Source organism: Protopterus annectens, chromosome 5.part1 (assembly GCF_019279795.1).
Source record: "Protopterus annectens isolate FY-2018-M chromosome 5.part1, PAN1.0, whole genome shotgun sequence".
In the NCBI taxonomy this organism is placed as follows: domain Eukaryota; kingdom Metazoa; phylum Chordata; order Ceratodontiformes; family Protopteridae; genus Protopterus; species Protopterus annectens.
The window spans coordinates 635,130,083-635,154,990 of NC_056736.1; the positions used below are offsets into that span (position 1 = coordinate 635,130,083).

The window sequence follows — 24,908 nt, forward strand, 5'->3', positions numbered from 1 at the left end:
TTGGAGCAGATTTCAATGGGCATGTTGATGAAGGGAACAGAGGGGATGATGAAGTGATGGGTAGGTATGGTGTTAAGCAAAGGAATGCAGAAGGTCAGATGGTAGTGAATTTTGTGAAAAGGATGGACATGGCTGTGGTGAATACGAATTTTAACAAGAGGGAGGAGTATAGGGTGACATACAAGAGTGGAGGAAGATGCACACAGGTGGATTATATCTTACATAGGAGGGCCAGTTTGAAGGAGATTGGAGACTGTAAAGTGGTGACCGGGGAAAGTGTAGTTAGGCAGCATAGGATGGTGGTTTGTAGGATGACGTTGGTGATCAAGAAGAGGAGGAGGAGTGTAAGGGCAGCACCAAGGATCAAATGGTGGAAAGTGAAAAAGGGTAATTGTGAGGCTGAGTTCAGGGAAGAGTTAAGACAGGCACTGGGTGGCAGTGAAGAGTTACCAAATAGCTGGGTAACTACAGCAGAGCTAGTATGGGAGACATCTAGAAAGGTGCTTGGTATGACATCTGGACAGAGGAAGGACGACAAGGAGATATGGTGATGGAATGAGGAAGTGCAAAAGAGTATACAGAGAAAGAGGTTGGCAAAGAAGAAGTGGGATTGTCAGACAGATGAAGAAAGTAGACAGGCGTATAAGGAGATGAGGTGCGTGGCAAAGAGAGAGGTGGCGAAGGCTGAGGATAAGGCATATGAAGAGTTGTATGAAAGGTTGGACACTAAGGAGGGAGAAAGGGACCTGTACCTATTGGCTAGACAGAGGGACTAAGCTAGGAAAGATGTGCAGCAGGTAAAGGTGATAAAGGATAATGAGGGACATGTATTCACAAGCGAGGAGAGTGTGCTGAGCAGATGGAAAGAGTACTTTGAGGGGTTGATGAATGAAGAGAATGAGAGGGAGAGAAGGTTGGATGATGTGGGAATAGTGAATCATGAAGTGTAATGGATTAGCAAGGAGGAAGTAAGGATAGCTATGAAGAGGATGAAGAATGGAAAAGCTGTTGCTCCAGATGACATACCTGTGGAAGCATGGAGGTGTTTAGGTGAAATGGCAGTGGAATTTCTAACCAGATAGTTTAATGAAATCTCGGAAAGTGAGACAATGCCTGAGGGATGGAGAAAAAGTGTTTTGGTACCTATTTTTAAGAATAAGGGTGATGTGCAGAGCTGTAGTAACTACAGAGGGATTAAATTGATCAGTAACAGCATGAAGTTATGGGAAAGAGTAGTGGAAGCTAGGTTAAGAAGGGACGTGATGATTAGTGATCAGCAGTATGGTTTCATGCCTTGTAAGAGCACTACAGATGCGATGTTTCCTCTGAGAGTGTTGATGGAGAAGTACAGAGAAGGTCAGAAGGAGTTGCACTGTGTTTTTGCAGACTTAGAAAAAGCATATGACAGGGTGCCTAAAGAGGAGTTGTGGTATTGTATGAGGAAGCCGGGAGTGTCAGAGAAGTATGTAAGAGTGTTACAGGATATATACGAGGGTAGTGTGACAGCGGTGAGGTCTCCAGTGGGAGTGACGGATACGTTTAAGTTGGAGGTGGGATTACATCAAGGATCAGCTCTGAGCCCTTTCTTATTTGCAATGGTGATGGACAGGTTGACAGACGAGATCAGACAGGAGTCCCTATGGACTATGATGTTTACAGATGACATTGTAAAGTGAGAGTAGGGAACAGGTGGAGTAGACCCTGGAGAGATCGAGATATGCTCTAGAGAGAAGAGGAATAAAGATCAGCAGGACTAAGACAGAATATATGTATGTGAATGAGAGGGAGGATAGAGGAATGGTGAGGACGCAAGGAGTAGAGGTGGCAAAGGTGGATGAGTTTAAATACTTGAGATCAATAGTTCTGAGTAATGGTGAGTGTGGAAGGGAGGTGAAGAAGAGAGTGCAGGCAGCATGGAGTGGGTGGAGAAGAGTGTCAGGAGTGATTTGTGACAGATGAGTACCAGTAAGAGTGAAAGGGAAAGTCTACAAGAGGGTAGTGAGACCAGCTATGTTATATGGGTTGGAGACAGTGGCACTGACAAAAAGGCAGGAGTTAGAGCTGGATGTGGCAGAGTTAAAGATGTTAAGATTTGCACTGGGTGTGACGAGGATGGACAGGATTAGGAATAAGTATATAAGAGGTTTAGCCCAGGTTGGAAGGTTTGGAGACAAAGCCAGAGAGGCAAGATTACGTTGGTTTGGACATGTGCTGAGGAGGGATGCTGAGTATATTGGGGAAAAGATGCTAAGGATGAAGCTGCCAGGTAACAGGAAAAGAGGAAGGCCTAAGATAAGGTTTATGGATGTGGTGAGAGAAGACATGCAGGTGGTTGGTGTGACAGAGCAGGATGCAGAGGACAGGAAGAAATGGAAACAGATGATCCACTGTGGCGACCCCTAATGGGAACAGCCAAAAGAAGATGATGATGATTTGATTAACTTTTACTTTACTAATCTTCTGTTCTGCGTTCCCTTTGTGTCTTTTTTTTTTGTATTGTGAAATTTTCCATATCTGGGTGCCGTTGCCTATATTTCAGTTCAAATATCTTCGGAGCTGCTTTTTTTGTATTGATTAGTTTGGCTTTCTGCTTTGCATAAATATTACACCACATCAGATCTTTCTTTCCCATAGCCACGTTTCTTTCTATCCATCGAAATTCTCTGGAGTTTGTTGTTTACATTTCCACTCTTGTTCTGTTGCTTCTTTTCCCAGGCTCCCAGCGTTTCTTTGTGTACTATTTTATATGGATCTGTTGTATTAATGAATGCAAATATGCATTTGAAGCTTTTGATACTTTTCTTCTTCAAGCATTTTTCTTTCCTTTAATTTCTCTCTTAATCTTTCTGAATATCTTCTATCAGGAAATTCTGGCTTCTTGCATAACAGTAACCATACATAATTTCTTCCTTATCCTGAATAGTCCACTCTGAAATCTTTATTGCTTTATTTGACCTGTCAGTTTTTGTGTTTTATGTGGACTACTACTTCCTTTTACAATGGGGGGGGGGGGACAATACTTTCTGTGAATCTGGCCTGACCCCATTGTAGGAATGTTTCCGTGTCATGAGGATTCTACACTGTAATTTTCTTCCAGTCCTGGCACCAGTGTGCACACCAGGATTGGGCACTTTTTTTATCCTGGGAGTTGTGCATCCAACTGTCTTTTTTATTTTTAACCTACGTCTCTCCATGATATATGCTATATAAGATACCGTCTATATATCAATGTTGCCTTGTTGAATTTTGTGAAAACAGGGTCCACCACATGAAGGTGCTCACCAGGACTTGAGGATGACGTCAGTTCCATCAATACTATTCTCTTTTTCCTGCTGATTTCATTATCTCTCCATTCAGACCCCATCATCTCTACATTCAGACCCCATAATCTCTCCATTCAGACCCCATCATCTCTCCATTCAGACCCCATCATCTCTACATTCAGACCCATACTATCTACTTATGATGGGATGCTTATTGCCTGGGATTTTCCAGTCTGCACTGTCCTTTCAGTGGGTGGCAGAGTGGTGCAGCACATAGTGTTGTCACCTCACAACAAGAGGTTCTCCGGTTTGATTCTGGGCTGGGGTGACTTCTGTGCAGAGTTTGCATGTTCTCCCTGTGGTCATGTGGGTTTTCTCTAGGTGATCTGGTGTCCTCCCTCATTACAAAGACATGCAGCAGGTGGACTGGACACTCTAAACTGGTCATAGGTGTTAGTTTGTATGTGAGTGTATAGTGTAGAAGAACAACTTTGGCAGGGCTAGCCACCTGGTGGTGTGAACCTTGGCTCTAGATGATTGTCACTGTTGAAGTGACACCCTGACTCATGCACAAAAATGGGAAAAAGGGGTTGTGGATGGATGGATTGTCCTTTCAGTGAGGTACGCGTATTGCAAGTTACATATTCAGCTGTCTTGTTAGTGTGGCTCACATATCATCAACCCTATATGGTCATGCCAGTCCATTTCAGATGGCTGAGCAGCTAGAATGTTGAAACTCACAATGACGAGCTCAAAAGATAGAAGTGAGGCTGTAGGTGGTTGTTTGAGTTCATGGTACAAGATACAGACAGAGAGAGACAGAGAGAGAGAGAGAGAGAGGCAGAGAGAGAGAGAGAAAGAGAGAGAGAGAGAGAGAGAGAGAGAGAGAGAGAGACAGAGACAGAGAGAGGGGGGGTTGCCCTTTTCCACCTGTAGTACAATCTCGGACCTGGTGTGTATGTATATATATATATATATATATATATATATATATATATATATATATATATATATATATATATATATAATAACAAGGGGTCGGGAGAGGTGCAGGGGGCTTTCTCTTCCTCCTACAAAAAGTGTGTTTTGGTTGTTTGTCTTTCACTGGTGACATTTTGCAGTGCTACTGTTTTGGGCTCAAAGTTTTGGGTTTCTACATTCTAGCCTATGTGAAATAGATCTGATCATGCACATTTATCACAGATTTCCTGCCACTATGTCCTGTCTGAATGTACTTATTTTCACCACCCTCAGACCTGTGAAGGCACATTCAGAAGAATTGTCAACTCCCCACCCATCTATCAGAAGTACATCTCTCTCTATCTCCTGAATCACCATTTAAGGTGCTGCTTGTGCTAAGGGCCTGCATTCTTGAGATACAAAAGTTATAGCACAAAAGCATCAGCAAACCGCATTACTAAGATGGTGAGATTCGTTGAGTATTTTTACCCTTTATCATATGGTCTCAAGACATTGTCACGCATGCTTTCATTTTATTTTTGCTGGGCGTGCATGTATTCCTCTTTTGCCCTCTAACTTCCCTTCACCTATCAGTATTTGTTGACCTGCTTGACATGATGTTCCATGTTAGCCAACAAAAGGCAGTTTTCCCAGGAAGTGGAATACATCATAATACTTCTTTGCCAAATGCAATTTAGTATTGAACTAGTTAGATGAAACAAAAAATGTAAAATAGGTCTTCATTTTAACATGATTCATTTGTATTTTACTGTGCAAACTGCTGCTGTTGTCAAAAGCAAGCAGTCTTTAGCCATGCAGTTCTTTCTTAAGATTGCTGAATTATGGGATGTGTTTCAATCCAGATAATAAGAGCATTTTACTATTTATTTTCCTTTTTTAATTTATCACTGAACAGTTTGTGAAACTCATGAAAGAATCTTCTGTGTAATTTGCCTGAACTATGTATAAGAGGAAGTCACTCAAAAATACTGAAGCTTCTTTCCCACAAGAAATGCTTTTACCGAATATTTTGACAGTGGCAATTTTATAGTCATTCATATTGAAGTGTTGCTATTACAATCATCATGAAACACAATGCTGGAGAGTACCCAGTCATATAGCAGGCTGCAGATTCAGGTAATTATTCACCAAGAACAAACCCTTTCCACTGCTTTGTAACCAGTCCCTGAACATGTATAGCAGCGGTGATGGGCAGGGAGAAAAACAAATGGAAATACAAACTCCAGCAGGCAATCAATCCACAGTAAGGACCCCTCTCAATGGGGAGTATAAGATTTGTGCTTTCACTTCTATCATTCCCTGAAGAGGGCCACATATGTGAGTCACTATGACTTTAGAAACTCCAGCCTTTTAGTTTTGGAGCTACATTTCACATGTTAAAACAAAGAATTTTCTAATAATACATGAAAGGTGTTTTATGTTCCATATTAGGTGAGCACACACACACATACAAATAAGCACTGTCGCACATGTGCATACAGACACACACACACACACACACACACACACACACACACACACACACACACACACACACACACACACACACACACACACACACACACGCACACACGCACACACACGGGCACACACACACACACACACACACACACACACACACACACACACACACACACACACACACACACACACACACACACACACTCATATTGCCATTTCAAGAGAACCAAGATACTGGACAACTGACCAAATGTTTATGCCACCCAAATTAGTAAATTTATGCTGTTATGATTTCCGTGGTATGTGTTGGAGAGAACTATGCAATTTATTAAAATACCTGCTTTTAACTCATCACACTAAAATCAATTAGTGCTCACGACTGGTGAAGCATAAATCTGTATATCTGATTCTTACAAACAAAAAAACAGCTGGATAACCACGACTGTTGACACAATTTTAATAAAATATCTTTTTTATGGTATATTTTATTAAAATTGTGTCAACATTTCCAACACTTTGGCTCAACTTATCCACACCCCCACCAGGGGCAGCAATATCCTAGACCTGGTCATCACCAACATGGGCGACTGGTGTTCCACACCAGAGGTCAGCTCTGCGCTGGTCAGATCCGACCACAAGCTAATCACCCTAGACATCCACATCCCACTCATACCCCCCATTAGGAAAATAACCATAAATAATTTCTCCAAAGCCAACTTCATGCTTCTTAAGACAGAAGTGGCAAACTTCACGACACCCATGCAGATGGAGAATAGAGGTACAACTGCTGAATCCTACACAAATGCACTTTATAAGCACTTACACGAGTGCATGGATCATGCTATCCCTAACAGAACCAAGATGCTCTCCTCCAAAAAAAGGGAGCCAATCTGGTGGTCTTCTGCCATAAACAAACTCTACAACAGAAGAAAGAAACTGTTGCAAAAAAGAGTAAAATTCCACGATTGGAGGAACTCCCTGGTCAGCCCCAGTAAGAAGCTGAGATCCCTCATAAAATCCTCCAAAGCTAGTTATGAAAACAAAATCGCCACTGATTCTAAAGACAACCACAAAGCATTCTATGGCTATGTCAAGAATCTCAATGGCAACACTCAGATCTGCTCTGAGTTACAGCACAATGACACTAAATATACAGAACCAATTGATATTGCCAACATCCTGGCAGACAGGTTCAGTGCTAACTTTACTCCCCTCTCACCCCCTAAAGGGCCCATCTTTATACCGGAAGAATGCAAAATTCCTGTAATCACGGCTGCACAGGTAAAAACCTCACTCTCCAAGACCAAGAACACAGCATCCATGGGACCTAACAACATTCCAGGCTGCCTTCTACACAAACTACAGAATGAACTGGCACCTCACCTAAGTACCACGTTCAATCATAGCCTCACCTTAGGCTTTGTGCCCATTGAATGACGCACTGCAACAGTTATCCCACTCCACAAGGGAGGGGCCACAATAGACCCCAGGAACTACCATCCCATTAGCCTGACGAGCCTGGTCTGCAAGGCCATGGAACATATCATCATGGAACTCATAAAAAAAGACATTGGAGATCTCCAAACTCTGGACCTCACACACTTCAGGTTTGTAAATGGCAGATCATGTCTCCTAAACCTGATAGACTTCTTTGAAGCAGTCACCAAAGCCATAGATGAGGGTAAGGTGGTTGACACAGCCTATCTAGATCTCGCCAAGGCATTCAACACCATCCTCCACTCTGAAATTAGAGATAAAGTCACTAAACTAGGTATAAATCCCTATGTCACAAGATGGGTTGCCAACTGGCTTACTGACAGAACCCATACTGTGAAAGTAGCAGACTCCAAATCAGACTTCAGACCAGTGACAAGTGGAGTACCACAGGGTTCAGTCCTGGGTCCTCTCCTGTTTGGTATCTACTTCTCTGAAGTACAGGCCAACACAGAAGGTCTTTGGCTAACTAAATTCGCAGATGACTGCAAACTAGGAGCCATAATCGAAACTCCTAATGATGTGGACATCCTACAAAAGGGCCTCACTGAGACAGATGCCTGGTGTCAAAGCCATGGTCTCAAGCTCAATGCCAAAAAGTGCATTGTCATCCCCTTTGGTAAAAACTCTGTACCCATGAACTACCACATAGGTGGTAGTCTACTTAACACCGAAAGTGTGATAAGAGACCTTGGGACACAGGTGGACAGTAGTCTCTCCTTTGATAATCACATCGCCACAGTGGTCAGGAAATCCTTCTACATGGCACACCTCATCACAAAAGGTTTCTCATCCAGAAAAAAATAGGTCATTGTTCCTATCTACTCATCACTCATTAGACCCATTATAGAGTACAACGCCCCTTTTGGTATGTACCTCACAAGACATCTACAATAACTGGAAAGGCCGCAGAAATACCTCAAAAAGAGGATTACTGGCCTCAAACAGATGCCCTACGCAGACCGACTCAAAATATTCCAGCTTTACTCCGTCGCATATCACCTACTCAGAGGCAATCTCTGCCTAACATACAAAGCTATGTCAAACCCAAAGCTGTTGGACATGCTCCACTTAAAGAAATCCCAATCCCTCTGAGCTACATGTTCTAGGGACCTAAACCTTGTCACCACAATAAACAGAACATGCTGGAGGGATAGATTCCTGTCCCAGAGACTTCCCATACTCTGGAACAGACTACCTATTTATGTCAAACAGAGCTCCTCATTAGCACTCTTTAAGAAAAATCTTGATGATTGGATGGGTAATAGCAAATTCACCCCAGGGATCACTTCTGTGGTTCTGCTTGACAGGGGCACAGGAAAATAATTTTCTTGGGTGGCGAAAGCCAGGGTACCTTTTTGGCTAGGCTTGTATAGGCCCTAGGGCCAATAGCCTAGTACCTGCCTATGAACCTATGAACAGTCGTGGTTATCCAGCTGTTTTTTCTTTGTTTGCTGTTTGGACTTCCAGCTTGGGTTCTTGGTATACGCTGGTAATTATTTATTCAATTATATCTAATTTGTAGTGAGTGCTCTGCATTGCTGTACTTTACAGAAACTTCATGCTACAACAAAGTAATCCATACTGTTTTGTGTAATTTGTAACCCAGAAATATCAGCACTCATTGCTATTCAATTTGATGGGAAATCCAGGCTTGATTATATTATAAAAGAGAGTTTCAAACGTAAAATTATGAAGGAACACTTAGAGATGCCAACGGATAAGAGGACAATACCGATGAATGTTAGCAGTATGGAGATAAAGTTTCTTACAAGAAAAATGAATGGACTGCTTGTTCACATTCAAGAAGGAACCAGCTATACCTCTATAAAGGTAATCATGCATTTTTTGAAATGTAATACCACAAAAGAAATGTGTTTGTCTGGATACATTTCACTTAAAAAGTAATCATAACCCATTTGCACTGTAGGTGGTTATAATGGACTGCGCTTTACCTGAAAAAAAAACTCAGCTACATTTATCGATTTATTTATCCTTTATTGATTGGGTTAATCCCACTACTTAGTGACTTGAATGTTAATTTATTGTTAATTATGTAAACATTGGTGTATATAATAGTAGTTTTAAACACAAGTAATTAATCCAATGAATTTATTTTTGTGTTTAGGATGAATGATCCTTCTCGTGTTTTTGCTTGGATACATCCTGTATTGTCATGCCCCAGCATTTGTTTTTTTATTTTTCATTGTTTATTGGAAATTGGTCCAGAGTTGGATTTCTTTGATACATATATATATATATATATATATATATATATATATATATATATATATATATATATATATATATATATATATATATATATATATACACACACACACACACACACACACACACACACACACACACACACACACACACACACACACACACACACGTGTGTGTGTGCATATCATTATCACTGTTAAAGTGACACACCAACCCATATATTTTATATATACATTTATATAAACTGATTCTTGCATCATCTCATTGTGTTATGCTTCAGTCCATATCTAATTTAAAATGGAAATGGAATGGTATAAAGTGCAAAAGAAAGATACAGGAATAAAGTTCTGTTTCACTTACAGGGTGACAGGAGTTTGAGGACACACGATTGGTTGTACTGAGCAGGAAGGAAAAGAAGTAGTGCAGGCAGATGTGCTGAGGTGCCAGCACATCTGGGCACACTGGATGGGCTATGAGCCATCTTGTTTGTGTAGCTTGTATGTTCATAGGAGTGGCACCAAAGACAACAGTGAACGTCTAACAGGGAAAAAAATTCAAGGTTTCTTTTTAACAGGTTTATAGTGTTAATGGATGCTCTTCACCCAGTACTGTTACATACAGCTAGCCACAGTGGGACCGATATCCACAGTATCCCTTGTATTAAAGCACTGTGCATTGTTTGACTGGATATCCAAGCATCCCCTTCAGTTCAAGGCCATAGTTTAGGGATATTTAAGAAGGTGAAAGCTGGCAAGTACTTAAGAAATAGCAAATTTTAAAATGAGATTACAGCAGTTAAGTGTGTAAGAAATAGCAAATCTGAAAATGGAATTTCAGCAGTCAGGTTTTTTGAAAGGCCAGTAAGTCATATACTTGACAATCAATCTTATCAACCTACAAAATATACTGACTAGTACGAAAAAAGATTGAATTATGGATGTGATCTCAACCAAGGTAGAAAGGGTTCAGAGAGGTACAAGTAAAGACGCAGTTAGCCATCGGTAGTGATGCCATTGTGTAGTTTAGACTGTATAGGGGAAGTCAGTTCTAGTCACTTTTAGCAGATAAAGAACCCAGCAGAAAAGGTGTGTGAGAAAGAAAGAGGGGGAGGGGAAGAGTGAGACACACAGAAAGACAGGAATGGATTAGTGGGTAGATGTCTGGATAGATGGATAAATAAATGCCAGTATATGCATGGAGCGATAAAGATATACTCAGGAAACTGCTTAAAAGTTAGGTTTCATCATCAATATCTAGTTAGAGAAATGCCTTCAGAGTTGTTGAAATTAGTGTCTGAAAGAAAATTAAACATTTTCTCAAATACAAAATCCATATAAATATAAATAGAGACTTCCTGTGTAACTATTTTTAAATATATTATCAGTACATTAGAAAACTATGTTTGCTTCTTCCTCAGATCTTTGGAGGAAAGTTACTGTACACTTCTGAAACTGGACAGGAGGGTTACACGCAGCTTGCCATGGATGAGATTACAGTTTCTGATGGCCAATGGCACCTGCTGGCATTAGAGAGAGATGTCAGCTCTACCAAGATCTTACTTGATAATCAACATTTCAAAAATGTTACCAGTCTGACACAAGACTTTGGAAGCAGCAATGTGGAAATAATTTATTTAGGAGGGATGCCATACTCACATTCCAGATTTGGGAATGAACCTGGTAAGTAATCTGTATAAACAGTGTTCTTTTATGTTTGTGAAAATAAAAATCTTCATTATTATTTAAGACATGCGCACACACACACACACACACACACACACACACACACACACACACACACACACACGCCATAGGCGCCGGAAGCTGTTGAAGACTGGGGGGGGGGGTGAGAGGGGCACTTAGTGATCTAAAAAGGGCAATTTTTTATAACTACTTACTACCACAACATAGGTTCACTTGGAGGACTTTTTAAGCTTAGCCAATTCCCTTTTTGTTGCTTGAATTAAGATTTTCTGATTGGTCTTACCTATTCCATGGCTGATAATTGTATGTTAGCCCTAGTGAGAATAACTGTGATCATTCCCTAGATAATTTGAGGTGACCCATATAAGGGATGCAGCATTTAGGAACTACCTCTATCCATTAGTGGCATGAGGAGCAATCCTAGAGTACATTTTCTATTACCCATACTTAGGTGCAAGTTGCGTTTGAATATGGACGGATGAGCTTTATTTTACTTGAATGGATAGACTGTTCTGGAACAGTGGTAGCCTCTGTGATATATATCCATCTCTCCACAACATCCAGTTTAGATACCTGGACTGAGTATTTCTGATGCCATTTGACTTGCTGATGTTCGGTAGGTCCATCTGTATTAGGTCGGAGGATGCCTTGTATGACAGACATTTCACCTCTAAGCACTCTGTAGGATACTGAAGATAGTAATAAATCTTTGAGGTGGTCCATGGAAGACCTATTGTTTAGGACTTGTATCCTTTTAAATAAGGTATCTCTGAAGGTATTCCAGTTGTTGCATGGGGCTGAACAGATACATGCCAAAGTGGGCATTATACAAAATGACTGACCTAATGAGAGCTTTGTAAAGGGGGAAACAACATCTCTAGATCTAGTCACAATCAATTTGTTTATAAGCTGTGCAATATAGAAAGGCTTTCTTAAGACTCTGGGCACATGTTGGTCAAAAGGTAGGTCACTATACATACAAGTTCCCAAATGCCAAACAACTGGATCAGTTCTCAGAGGGAATTGTCATGATTTTGACACCAGTTATTGTTTGGGACAAACTTTCCTGCATGATGGTTAAGTCATTTGGGGATTCAGTAACAGCTCGCAGCTTGCAATCATCTCAAACTTAGCCAGCCAAAGCCCTTTGGTATTTCCTTTTACTTTTGAGATGTATATGCCGAACAGAAAAAGTCTCAGCACCGAACCCTAGGGGACTTCATTGGTGACTGGTTTCTTCCCCTATTTTGATCTCCTGCATCCTGTGAGCAAGTTGTGTCAAAAGGCTTGGTCAGGTCAAGGGAATGTGGTGTGAACTGTTTTACCTTCATCCATTGCTTTGGTAACAAACAGTAAAGCTTAAAATTTGCCCATAATTTTGAGCCTTTCACACTTTCCTTTGGGCTGTTGTCAAACGCATTTTTAGGGTCAGGCACACGTGTATGCATTCTTTGATTCACCTTCCTGATTGTATTAAATTATATTCCTTGTATAATACAGCACCAGTTGTTAGATTGTGTTTTAAATTTGTAGTTTTGAGCAGTCCCCTAATAAGCAATGAAACAAAATGTATGCACCAATGATAAAACTACCCACTTCAGAAAACTTCAACCATAAAAGGCCACTCAAACTTCTGTCATTACAATCCACCAATATCAGTAAATATGCAAAATCTCTGCAGAAGTAAGTCATCTAAATAATTCCACATTAAAGGGATTTCTAATTAATGAAAAGGTTGCTGCTAGGAAATAACTTTATATTTCATTGTGTCATCTACAAATAAAGTGGCTGTTGCCCTTGAAGAATAAATTGCCTATGTTACATTAAAAATAATAAGCTAGTAATATTGCAATAGGGAATGGATGGCAAACTGATAACAGGTTCATAGTTACTAGGTAATTCCTCCAAAGGAGGACATTCACAGGACTGCAGCATCCACTCCCTTTAAAGTACAACACAGTAGAGTATCAGCAATCCATCTGCATACTGTGGGAGTAGATCCCACAGCCTTCTGCATCAAAAGCAAGACTACTACCTGCTGTGCCACTAACAATGCAAACACATTCGGAATAAGCAGCACTAAACTTCTCTTCCCCCGAAGCTCTCAGCAACATTTTTAATTTATTTAACATTAGTTTACCAGTAAAGTCCAACTTGGAACAAAGCCAGTTTTCAGCAGAGGGCCAGGGAGAAATGCTCCAAATGCATGTCTTTGTAACATGGGAGGAAACCAGAGCACCCAGAGGAAACCCACACAAACACAGGGAGGACATAACTCCACACAGAAGGCACCCTAGCCAAGAATCAAACCAAAAACCTCTTGCCATGAGGTAGCAACCCTACCACTGCACTATCCACTCGACACAACTAAACATCTCAATTTCACAGCAGTAGAAATCTGGAAACAGCCAAAATTTATTTAGGGGATGCAAAGACCCAAAACCAGGGACACATTTTAAATATTGCTTTTATAATCTTAGAACTTTGCTAAAATAGTGTTTTATATTACCATGTGTTTCCAAAAAAGATAGGAAGACTGAAACTTAAAGGACTACCATTATTTAATGAATTCCATTCTCACTGATTTGCCAGAAAACCACAAATTTTAAGAGGAACAGACCAAACTCCCTGGATCACAAGTGGTGGTTTGGATCGAGAATGCAGGCTCCTGTACTTAAGGTACAGGGTTTGAGCCTGAGTAATTCTAACCACCATTCATAAGTAACTGGGGCATTACATACACACACACCTCACCAGCCTGCATAAGTGGAGCACAGCCTTGGAGGAAACCAAAACACATAAAATCACACACACTTTCCAGCCTGCATAAATGGACCTTGCACCTTCCTTACTGTGACTCTGGCAGTGGGACTGATGTGATCAGGAATGCAGCAGCAGGCTTGATGTGGAACGTAGTTATTTCTGTGCACTTTTGTGGTTGAATTTACAGATCTGCCTATAGGTCTTACAGCTGTAAAAGCGGGGGGGGTGCTCCCTCCCCCTTGGTCTATGGTTCCGGTGCCTATGACACACGCAGCTACATGTGGAGACACACTTTTATACATGTGTGTTGTGTGTGTGTGTGTGTGTGTGTGTGTGTGTGTGTGTGTGTGTGTGTGTGTGTGTGTGTGTGTGTGTGTGTGTGTGCATGCAGAAACATTAAAATTACCAATGTTTTCTTCAGATAAGAGTAATTTTTATTTGCTGATATAGTACTCAATTTATTTTTTGTAGTTAAGAAAATACCATGTTAGTATATGGGTAATATGGGGTTTAACAATAACTGTTGTGGGTAACCCACAATGTGATGACTGAGTGTCTAAATGTTATTATACATAAGCTTAATTAAAAAAAATCAGTTCAACTTTAATCTAAATCTCTTTTCAAAACTTGGTGTTGTCACTCTCATTCTGTGATGCAGTGGTTCCTAATAGCGTTCTTTGATGCACTGCACGTGTGCACACCTCTTTGCGTGGTTACACGTGTGTGTGATTTATGCCACTTACCTTGGCTGTGCAGAAATTTGTTTCAGTATTTTTCCCCTTGAGCCGTGTGTTTTATTTTTTAGTAGTGCCATCAAAATAAGTACCCAAAAAGGGTTTGATACGTCTTTATCAGGCAAATTTCTAGCTTGTTGTTGTTATGTTTAGTTTTCTGAGTGTTGGGGAATTTGACAGTACAGTATTCCTGATGTGTTCTCATACAATAGACTCCCTGTTATCCGGTCTCCCTTTAACTGGACTCCTCTATAACCAGGCATATTTTCGTCAAGATTTTTTATCATAAATCAAATTTTTGTTGCCAGTTCTAGGAAAATGTACAGTGCACTGTACTCAAAGACAACGCATTACTTCATCCAGAAAGTAATGTAAAGTTAAATAAGAGCATTGGTAATCAATACAACATATGTGCATACCTTTTAATCTGATTTACAACCTATAAATGCTATTTGGTATGCTTTTTTTGGATTAACCAGCCATTCATTTATCCAGCCTAAGGTCCAGTCCCAGCGAGATTGGATAGTAGCGAGTCTACTGTAATTATTCATGTGAATCTTTTGAGTTTTGGAGGTTAGCATTTCTAAGGACATTCTTTATCAGACATTTGTGTCTAAAATATACAGGAAACTAACATTTTTGAACTGCTGTTTACGTTACAATAGCTGCCAGCTCTTTACACAAAAATGGAGTTTAGTCAAAGGTCAGATGGTCCAAATATCCCAATTAATTTCTGATGATAGTTTGTCTGAGACTGAAACACTAAAGATAAAGGATATGTTCCCAGAAAGCGAATATCCGTTCCGTCTATTGAGTGAGATTGTGAATGAAGTAGTAGCGGGTAGAACTATTAGATATGGGTCCAGTTTACAGACGAGTCATACAAATGAAGAGGTGCATAACAGATTAAATACAGCTTTTGATAAAGCTATGGTTCTTAGTTACAACATTAACTCTAAGACCATGGAAAATGGGACATCTTACAAAAGCAGTAGGGTCTGCAGCATACTTTGTGCATACTAAATATTACAATTTAAAACACATATTTGAATTTCCCCATTATACAATGACTGCTAAGGCTGATACAATAACTAGGCCTTTTAAATGTGGTATGTGCAACCAATGTACTTTTAGCAAAAATAAATTTAAAGGATGGGCTGCCACTTATGCTCATCCTTGGGTGAAAGGAGATTGTACAAACTATAGCATCTGTCCTGTTGCACCTCGTGTAACTCATTCTATTTAGGAAAGATAGAGAAATGCCTCTGTTCTAGAATTTACAAACATACTTGCAGTCCGTGGAGCACCATGATTGCATTCAACAAATGGCTAAATGACATCCTATTTCAGCGCTACTCTAGCATGTGACCCAACCTTAACAGTTGTTAAGCACCTCCTATGTGCTGTTAATATTGTGTCTACACTAAAGCAGACAGTGCTGACCTGTAAACAGCAACATCAGGAAATAAAATGCCTTCATTTTAACTCCTGTTTCTGCCTGCTGTCTGCTGAAGTACAAACAGCATTTTAAATTAACTGCTTCCCTTAGACAGGGAATACTTAAGGATGTCTACCACTCCCCCACTGCTTTACTGGCTTTCAAGGCCATCACAACACATTGCATTGTTTTAAATCTTACTTTTCACTAACTAGTAATATATGGGGCTGATGAATCTCCATACGCTACAAAGAATTATGATCTGCTCTCTGACTGCAAAAAACTATTATGTGTTCTCAACATAGGTTCATAGGTTCATAGGTTTATACTAGCCTATCTGCCCTAAGGCATTTATAAGCCTAGCCCAAACTTATGTGGCTTCCTTATGTTAGAAATAATGTGCCCATTAGTTTGTTGTGCCTCTGTCCAGCAGTGACACAGAGATGATTCCCGGGGTAAACCTACGATCTCCCATCCACCGGACAAGATTTCTCTTGAACAGAGCCAGCGAGGTGCTCTGCCTCACATGGACCGGGATTTTATTCCGCAGCATGGGGAGTCTCTGGGTGATAAATCTATCCCTCCAGCACGTCCTATTTATATCCGTGCTAAGGTTTAAGTCACTTGCTCTAGTGGTTCTGGTGGATTTGGATTTTTTGAGGTGGAGCATGTCCATTAATTCCGGGTTGGTCATGGCCTTGTATGTCAGGCACAGGTCACCTCTGAGCAGACGGTATGCAACTGAATAGAGTTGGAGTTTATTCAGTCTGGCAGTATTTGACAGGTTTTGGAGTCCCTTTATCCTTTTGGTGAGGAACTTTTGGGGTCTCTCCAATTGCTGCAGGTGTCGGGTGAGATACATCCCGAATGGGGCATTGTACTCGATCATTGGTCTGATAAGTGAAGAGTACAGGGGAACAATGACCTCACTTGATCTGGATGTGAATCCCTTCATGATCAGATGGGCAGTGTAGAAGGTCTTTCGAACCACTTTAGCAACGTGAGTGTCAAACGAGAGGCCACTGTCAACCTGGGTACCCAGGTCCCTGATAACCTCTTCTGTGCTTAGTGAGTTGCCACCTATATGTTAGCTTGGGGTTACCTTGTTTTTCCCGAAGGGTATGACTATACACTTTTTTGCGTTTAACTTCTGGCCATGGCTCTGGCACCAGCTATCAGTTTCCGTGAGACCCCTCTGAAGGATGTCTGTGTCCGATGTACTATCCACTATGGCACCCAGTTTGCAGTCATCCGCAAACTTTGTCAGCCATAGTCCTCCTATGTTTGCCTGTACTTCTGAGAAGTAGATGCCGAACAATAGGGGGACAAGGACTGAGCCCTGTGGGACACCACTTGTAACCGGCTTGGAGTCTGACATGGCTCCAGCAACTCTAACCCTGTGGGTTCTGTCCTTTAGCCAGTTTGCAACCCATCTTGCGACATATGAGTTTACATTTAAGCTGGTAAGTTTCTCTATGATACCCGATTGGGGTATTGTGTAGCTTTGCAAGGTCAAGGTAGGCTGTATGGACTGCCTTTCCCTCATCAATGGCCTTGGTAACTGTTTTGAAAAAGTCGACCAAGTTCAAAAGGCAAGATCTGCCCTTGACAAAGCCAAACTGGGTTGGGTCCAAGGTCTGCAAGTCCCCTATGTCCTTGTTTATGAGTTCCATTATGATCCTCTCCATAGCTTTGCAGACCAGGCTTGTTAAGCTTATGGGGAGGTAATTTCCAGGGTCCGTAGAGGCACCGCCTTTGTGGAGTGGGACCACAGTTGCCGTACGCCACTCCTTGGGCACATATCCTGTGGTAAGGCTAAGATTAAACAGCTGCCTTATGTGCGGGTTTAGTTCTTCATTGAGTTCATGTAGCACACAGCCGGGGACACCATCCGGTCCCATTGATGCTGTGTTTTTAGCTTTAGAGAGAGCAGCTTTCACCTGCGCATTTGAGATGTCTGGGAGGCTACACTCTGTTGGGATAGTTATCTCTCCTTTTGGGGGGGAGAGGAGGGTGAAGTTTGCACTGAACCTGTCTGCCAGTATGTTGGCAATGTCTGTGGGTTCAGTGATTTTTGTATCATTTTGGACTAATTCTGAGCATATCTAGGAGTTTCCACCCAGGTTTCTGACATAGCTGAAGAAGGCCTTATGATTGTCTTTTGAATCTATGGCAATTTTTTTCTCAAAGTTTCATAGTTTCATAGTTTCATAGTTTAGTACTAAGCTAACTGCCCTTGCGAGCCATTGTAAGCCTAGCCAATTATCCCTTGAGAGACTCAAACCCTGCACCTTGTGTTTGTAAGGCAAACACCTTAGCCATTAAGCCACCCTCCCAACCCTCACTAGAAATCCAAGTTGGCCTTGGATGATTTTATGAGGGATCGTAGTTTCTTGCTAGTACTGATCAAAGATGCCTTCCCTTTTCTGGGATTTTGCTCCATCATGTAATAGCTTTCTCCTCTTATTGTAAAGTTTGTTTATGGCTGGGGTCCACCAGACTGGACGTTTGCCCTTGGTGGAAAGAGTCTTGGTTTTATTTGGGATTGCCTGATCCATGCAGTCCTGAAGGTGTTCATAGAAGGCATTTGTAAGGGCTTCCGCAGCTTGGGTTGTGGTTTCCATTGGCTCGGGGGCCTTGAAGGATACCACACCTGTCTTGAGTAGTGTGAAGTTTGCTTTAGAGAAGTTCTTCACTGTGGTCTTTTTTGTTTGGGGTGGGGGCGGGATGTGGATTTCTAGTGAGATTAGTTTAAGAGGGATATACTTCCGGTGTGGAGCATTTTGTTCCCATGTTTGTGATGATGAGATCTAGTATATTTTCTCCTCTTGTGGGGACGGTGACTAGTTGTTCCATGGCATTTGAATTTATGAACTCCAGGAACCTTTGGGCTGAAAAGTTGGGGCTTGAGTAATGTTCCCAGTCTATATTCGGGTAGTTGAAGTCACCCAATATGATGGTGGTTGGTGATACATTTATACCCTCCAGTGTCTTCAGGAAGGCTGTGTGGGTTTCCTGAGTTTGAGAGGGTGGCCTGTAGCATGCTACAAATTGTAGAGCAGTTTTGCCTATGGTTAATTGCACCTGGATGGTTTCCGATGCTTCGTGCGTAGCCACCAACCTGGAGGTGTGGGTATCCTTGATGAATATGGATACACCACCTCCTTTTGTGGTATGGTCCGGGTTTTGGGGCGGAGCATGATATGAGGTAAAACCTGATAGTGCGGGGTGCTCTCTGGAGCCTTGAACTAGGTGTCAGTCACAGCACAGACATCGATGTTCTCCATACTGAGAAGGGCCTCGAGTGCATTTTGAGATTTAGACTTCTGGCATTGAGCAGCATTACCCTTAGTTTCTTCCCGTTTTTGTTTTCTAGGGTGGTAGGTTTAGAATTTGAGCCTTACCTAAAAAAGGCACTATGGGGGTGGCAAGAGCCTTAGCCAATATCCCGAATCCCAGGGGTGACAGGTGCAAGCCGTCCCATGCGAAGCAGCGTGGCTTGTCAAGCATGTCATCCCAAGCAGACAGACACTGGATCCCATTTGAATGACACCAGAAATTAAGCCAATTGTTAAAGCTGATCATCTTGTCACTATATTGTGGCATCATTCTTGGTGAAGGAAGGATACTGCTCAGGGTCAGGGTCATACCTGCCTGGGCTACATAATCAGAGAGCTCCTCTATGTCTCTTTTCATGTAGTCCAGGGAGGTACATCTCAGGTCGTTCACACCAGCATGGACAATGACTGTGTCATACTTGTACTTGCTGTGGAGTGACCTGAGTGCTTGTGTTATGTGGCGGATTCTAGCGCCCGATAGGCAGCTTACCGTGACCTTCTCCTTGTTCAGCCTGGTGAGTGGGACGTCAGTGTGTCTGACTATGGAGTCACCTATGACAAGTATGTTTGGTGTTGTATTTGGCCTTAAGGGCAGTGACTGCTTTGCACACTGATTTTGTTGTTTATGTGTTGTTTGTGTTGTGTATTGAGTTTGCAGTTGCTTGGGTGTCTGCTTTGGAGGCCTTTGCTGTTTAGGTAAATTTTTACTCAGAGCCTCCGTGTATGTCTTAGTGTGTTTATGTGTTTGATTCAGTGGTGTGGTTGAGTTATGTGAGACTGGTATTGTGGTGTGTGTAGTTGCCTTCTCCTCCTGCCTGGTCTTGCCAGTCCTGAGTTGAGAGAGCTCAGCCTCCAGTTTGGCTAAATAGCTGCATCTCTCAAGTGTTAGTGTTATGTGGGAGGAGGAGAGGGTTGTCCGTGTACATGAGGCAATTGTAACATTGCCTCAGAATTCCCAGATTCACCAACTGGGCAGGAGAGGATGCCAGCATCTGACCCTTCGACATGCTAGAAAGAATTATGAGTTGGTATGAGACAGAAAAGTAGAGGGCTTAGCAGGGAAGTGGGCACTCCTGGGGGGTTTTGCAAGTGAGGGATTTGTATAATATAGGAGTGCTTGACCTGCAAAGAAAATGCTTATAAGACAAGGGATATGCTTTTAAGACAAGTGCTGAGCTTTATGAGAAGAAAAAGCAATTAGGAACAAGTGCTGTGCTTTTTAGTGAAGGTGTAAACTGTTTAGGTTCCTAACAGAGCAGTTCTAAGGGAAAAATTGAAGAACAGACTTTATGGAGCCAGAAAAAGTTTAACCTTGTTAAACCGGCGCTGCCCGATGCTGCTCTAGTGGCAACTCCGCGCTAAAGCACGTTAAGGTGTCAAGATTCACTTTTTGGTAAATTTCTTGGCATCCTCTTGTGTTGAACACATAATATGTACATTCTGATCAGAGACCTGATAATATTCACTATATAATATATGTGAAAAGGATTTAAGGAATGCGTTAGGAAAACATGCACAAGAATGCACAATTTAAAAAAATCTAATTTTTAGTGTTAGAAAAGGTAGATGTAAACAACAGAGAGGCCATTGGGAAACAAAAGCAGAGTACGGGGGGAACCTGCATGGTAGTTATGACTTACAACAAGTTACTCTGGGTTAAACAAAACTATTAGTATTGCCTTCCCCGCTCAACAAATGTAAATAAATAAATAAATAAAATAAATAAATTAAATTGTTAGCATCCTGAAAATGAGGCAGCAAAATTATAAGTATGTACGTATAAAAATATAATTGAAAAATGAGTTATTTATTTAATGTGACTTTTTAATCTCAGGGTTAATTGTCATCATACCACAGATAATTTGAGGGGGACCCATACATGGGATAAAGCATTTAGGAGCTACCTCCAGAGCTGGATCAAGGTCAAATGGGGCCCTAGGTAGGGGAATGGACCAGCCCTCCCCCCCATAGCCATTCTGGTATCCCATTACTGTTACTTATCTCTCTCACCCATTTACTATAAACACTGCTCAAAACTGTTAACATGCATACTGTTTTCTTCTATACTTTTGAAATGAAGGCAGAAATATGGATTTAATTCAAAACTTTTAATTTAAATATCTTTTGTTGACCAGATTAGTTCCACTAGCCTAGTATCAACATTTCAGGGAGACCCTTGGTGGTATTTGTACTACTGTGAACAATTTAGCCTGGGGATTGGGGAACTTCCCCTACTCTTTAGGGCAGGTGGATATAAAACATCTCACAGCACCTACCTTTAATGCAGACAGATGGGGTCTCAGTTTAACATCTCATCCAAAGGACAGCCCATTCAGGAGTGCAACACCCTCCCCCCTTCAGCCCAATCAGGAGTGCAACACCCTCCCCCCTTCTTAAGGTGCACTGCAGTATCAGCAGTCTGTCTACATGGTGTGGGAGTAGAACCCACAGCCTTCTGCACAAGAAGCAAGTATGCTACCTGTTATGCAAATAACACTGCTTTGAAATTATATAGAACAAACACTGCTGAACATTTGCTAAACAAACAGCTGCACATTGAAAACAAACTTAGCATGAGCAACAGTAAACTTCTTCCCCTGAAGCTCACATTCCTTAAAATGCTCTAAAACTGGCATTCCTTGAAAATGCAACTACTCCTGTAGTTTTAAAGATTTTTTTTTCCATTAAGCACTGAAACAAATTAACGAAAAAGACAAAACTGCCCATTTCAGAACATTTCAATCAACTGTGATAACCAAGCAATCTGGTCGGTAGAATAGAAGATTAAGGCTCTTGTCACTTTTAGTTAAGGTACAGGGTTTGAGCCAGAGTAAGCTAATTAACTTGCCATCTCTGACTTGAGCATTTCACACACACATTCACACACACACACACACACACACACACACACACACACACACACACACACACACACACACACACACACACACACACACATGTACCAGCTGTTCCCGGTCTGGATGGTAGCGAAGTAAGTGCCAAGCATGGAGATAACCTGCTGAACTCTTAGATAACAAAATATGACTATCTGATGAACGGTGCGGAGTTCAGCAAACGTGCATTTGAGACTTCAAATCCTGTGTGTGCATAGATGTGACTGTCTCTTAAAGAGGAAATGTAAATATTTTTTAATTCCTTACTTAATTAAATTTAAATGTTGTGGCAGCCACCGGTCTCCCACAGTGGCAGCCAGTGGGCATTAGGCAACTGCTTAGGTCACCCAGTGCTGGATCTGGCTCTGGCTGCCTCTATCCATTAGCAGTACAGGAGGCAGTCCTGGGGTGAATTTTCTGTTTCCCATCTATAGATCGGAGTTGATCTTGAATATGGAAGGAGTGAACTTTATATTATATTTATATTAAAAATTAAGAAGTGTGTTCCTCTTCTTATCACTATCATTAATAAACCACTGAAGGCAGTTCAGGCAAAAACATATTTAATATCCAAATAGATTAGCAGCACAAGTATAGGCCAGTGCAAACACTAAACAACATGGCAGATTCGAACACACTAAATACACATACAAAGGCATTTTGGGACATTCCCTCTAGTCATAGCTTACATCCTAGATTGACAGTAGAAATATGCAGTTATTATTTAGAGATGGTTAGTCAGCATATTTCTCACATACTCTTCACTATCTCTTAACTGTTTGCATAGTTACACAAACAGGCTGTACCTGTCATGGAACAGAGAACAAAACAGAACAAATCCATTCTTTTGTTTCAGAGCAAAGCAGTACTGTGAGCCTTATCTAGCCTAAAGCATTATACAGTTTACTGTAAACTTTTCTGGTCTGAAGTACAGAAATCCATGTTGTCAGTTGTAATGTCTGAAATAATTCGACTAGAGAAAATCCATTTTAACACATATTATTTGATATTTCAGTATTAGGTGTAACAGGGGCTTGTACACTGGGGGAGTTGGGGGATGGGGTGCAAGGGAATGTAATTTTGTCAGCTCACATATTCTTGGAGGGAAGGATGGGGTTTCAGTCCTTGATGTGGCACTCTGGTAGTACCACAAGGCAGATCGCCATTAAAAAATCTGGCATTAGATGGTAGGGCTGAAGCTAACTGATGCTGTATGTGTGGTGATACAGTTTACTATGAAACACAGTTGTTTGAGTAATGACTTACTTGAAAAAAAGGTCATAAAAGACAAACATTGTTCACTCAAAACAACAAAAGCGATAATGTCGATAATTCAAATTCGACATTATCAATATTACCCAACTTACCTTGATTTCCTACAAATGTTGTGCACAGGGGCAAGCCCCCTGCAGCCCCATGTGGGGGTTTTGCCCCCCACACACACACACACACACACACACACACACACACACACACACACACACACACACACACACACACACACACACACACACACACACACACACACACACACACACACACACACACTCCCTGCTAATTATATATTCCAACTCCAAGACTGGACTACAGTGAGGAACAGGGTAAATTTCTCAGTCCCCACTGTAGTGCGGTCTCCAGTCAGAATGTCGATTTCACAACAATGAATCACACTAGCATTTGCTGTTGTGGAGTCAAATATCTTCCAGATTATGTGAACTTGAAACTAGCCTTTTGACCATCACAGTTCGCATAACTGCTGTCAAAAATTTTGATAGTAAACCGTGGTGATACGTGTGATTTTAGCAACTCCGCCCATTTATGGCATTACAAAAAAATCCTCCATGTACATAACAGCATATGTGACGTTACAGGAAGCTCTGCATTTCCAGATGCCCATTCCACTCTTTCTATGCTGAGGCAGCCCCAGATCCAGGGTGCAATCTCAGGGACACTTAAGTTAGGATTGATTGCAGTAGATTTGCTTTGTGTCGACTGAAAATTTGGGTTAGGCTTCTCAGTGGTCCCCTAAACTGCAAGCCTAGTAATGACCTATGGTGTAAATGAAGAAACTGATTGTAGTGCAGGAGCATCATCATATGAGTCATGTTCTTTGGATGTGATCCTTGGTTTACACGTCTGTTGAATATTAACAGTGTATTTATTATTTACCTGTAAATAAATTGGATAGTATGAAGTAGTTTGGACATATCAGTGGTGCAGTGGTAGCATTGTCATCTCATAGCAAGAGGTTGTCCAGTTCAATTCTGTGTGGTGTCTGCATGTCTTCCCTGTGTTTGTGTGGGTTGTCTCCAGGTGGTCTGGTTTCCTCCCATGTACAAAGACATGCATCTAGAGCATTTCTCCCTGGGCCTCTGCTGAAAATTGGTGTCATTTCAAGTCAGACTTTCCTGGTAAACAAATGTTAAATAAATAAATAGGTCTATGAGTTTAATACCTTAACTATGATGATGATATTTTAATTTCGCTTGTTTTTTGCTGGCATGCATGTGTGAAATGCACTGTGTATAGGGTGCAATAGTTGTCTAGCACTTGGTGCAGATGAGTAAGACTATACACATTTAAATAGCCGCTTTCTGTAATATTTGGTTT

General features: G+C 41.3%; 1 protein-coding gene across 1 annotated transcript in view; it reads left to right on the forward strand.

Moving 5' to 3' along the window:
• The window catches only part of LOC122803244 (protocadherin Fat 4-like), a 166,819-nt gene that overhangs the window by 104,979 nt on the left and 36,932 nt on the right, over window positions 1–24,908 (forward strand). The window contains exons 5-6 of the mRNA XM_044072841.1: window positions 8,809–9,032; window positions 10,846–11,107. Coding sequence (XP_043928776.1) covers window positions 8,809–9,032; window positions 10,846–11,107 — 486 coding nt within the window. The remainder of the gene's footprint in view (window positions 1–8,808; window positions 9,033–10,845; window positions 11,108–24,908) is intronic.